The following is a 1,414-nucleotide window of genomic DNA, read 5'->3' on the forward strand; positions in this document are numbered from 1 at the left end:
GTGCCTTTTGCTACTTTGAATGGCTTCCTCTCAATTGCTCTCAACTCTCGGAAACGTCGAACTCCGCCCTTGAATAAGAACAGTTGTGGACAAACAAACAACTCCTACCGAGCACGGTGAAGCAAATTATTCTTGAATGCGCTTTGCCTACATGCAAATAAAAAGGTAGGTACATTTTGCTTAGAAACCGTACAAACAACAGAGCACAACTCATATTAACCTTACCTACTTGGTTTAAGACACTATTAAAATAACAGACTAAAGTGACAAATTTCTAGTGTCAATCCTTATTTAACGATGCTCATATCATTTGTTAGTTTCACCATCTTTTCTTATGTTATTGTCATTTCTTATTTAATGACGCTTCATCCACTTATTGTTGGCTTTTCAGTTAATTTCTTTGATGTTTTCTTTAGTAAATATGGTTATTTTAACACATTAATTTCATTGTTTCAATTTAGTGTTATTTTTTGGCTGATGTCGGTTTTCAGTCATTGTGTTTCCCGGGTAGGTGTTGCTTTAAAGTTTCGTGTTATTCACTCAGTAAGCGTCGTTTCTTTTTTTACCTTTTATTGTTGTTTTTCAGTTGATGTCACTGTTCAACTGTCACACCTAATAAAACTAATTATCAGAGCTTTATCAAAAAATAAAAGGCTAATAAAAAGTGGCATACAAAAAATAAAAGGCTAATAATAAATGGCATACAAAAAATAAAGGCTAATAATAAGTGGCATACCTCATAGAGCTCCTGGTAGATGCTCATCATCTCATCAACACCACTGACAAGATGAATGAGACCAGTGTCTTCCACAGGACGTTCTGTGTATGACGCAACCTCGGTTAAATTCAGAGCAAGGCGATCGGGCCTCTGAAGGAGAAGTTGAAACGTAGGCTGAAGCTCATAGCATTGCTCAAACAAAGAGCGCCGACAAAACACATACAGACCAAGTCGAGCACGAGACATGGCAACAACCAATCTCCTAACATCACGAAGGTGACCAACAAACCGAGTACGCACAAGTGACAGCAGTATAAAATCATTCTGCTGACCTTGAAATTTATCAACTGTAGTAACCTGAAAGACAACAAAAGCAGCATTTCAGATATGGGATAACGGGATCCCAAAACAACACGTATATATATAAAGAATAAGTCTAAAACTGCTGCTAGGACATAAAGGCATAAAATTACTACAAAACGGACTCTGTCGGTCACTGAAATTCTTTCAACACTTTTTATCAACAATAAAATCTGCTCCCGAGTCTACGATCTACTCAATCACTATAGAATATGAAATTCCATACCTTACAAGGAGGACCAATGAAGTCATATGGTACACATCGTCTATTAATAACATCACGAATCAGAAGCTTTTGTCCATTGTAAGTTGTCAAAATGGATATCTTATTTGCAG

At 36.6% G+C, this 1,414-nt stretch overlaps 1 protein-coding gene across 1 annotated transcript; it reads right to left on the reverse strand.

Moving 5' to 3' along the window:
* Positions 1 to 6: 6 nt before the first annotated feature.
* On the reverse strand, positions 7 to 1,379 carry LOC112094147 (intron-binding protein aquarius-like). The gene is made up of 3 exons (XM_024174340.1): positions 1,305 to 1,379; positions 737 to 1,075; positions 7 to 147 (listed from the first exon to the last, which is right to left on the reverse strand). The coding sequence occupies exons 2-3, from the start codon at positions 962 to 964 to the stop codon at positions 127 to 129; spliced, it is 249 nt and encodes an 82-aa protein (XP_024030108.1). The 5' UTR covers positions 965 to 1,075; positions 1,305 to 1,379; the 3' UTR covers positions 7 to 126.
* Between the last annotated feature and the right edge of the window lie 35 nt (positions 1,380 to 1,414).

This window comes from Morus notabilis, unplaced genomic scaffold (genome assembly GCF_000414095.1).
Source record: "Morus notabilis unplaced genomic scaffold, ASM41409v2 Scaffold9080, whole genome shotgun sequence".
NCBI classification, from domain to species: domain Eukaryota; kingdom Viridiplantae; phylum Streptophyta; class Magnoliopsida; order Rosales; family Moraceae; genus Morus; species Morus notabilis.

Coding starts and splice junctions, on each gene's coding strand:
- LOC112094147 (XM_024174340.1), bottom strand. CDS start 964: ATGTCTCGTGCTCGACTTGGTCTGTATGTGTTTTGTCGGCGCTCTTTG. Junction 148..736: donor TCTACCAGGAGCTCTATGAG/GTATGCCACTTA, acceptor ATTTGCATGTAG/GCAAAGCGCATTCAAGAATA.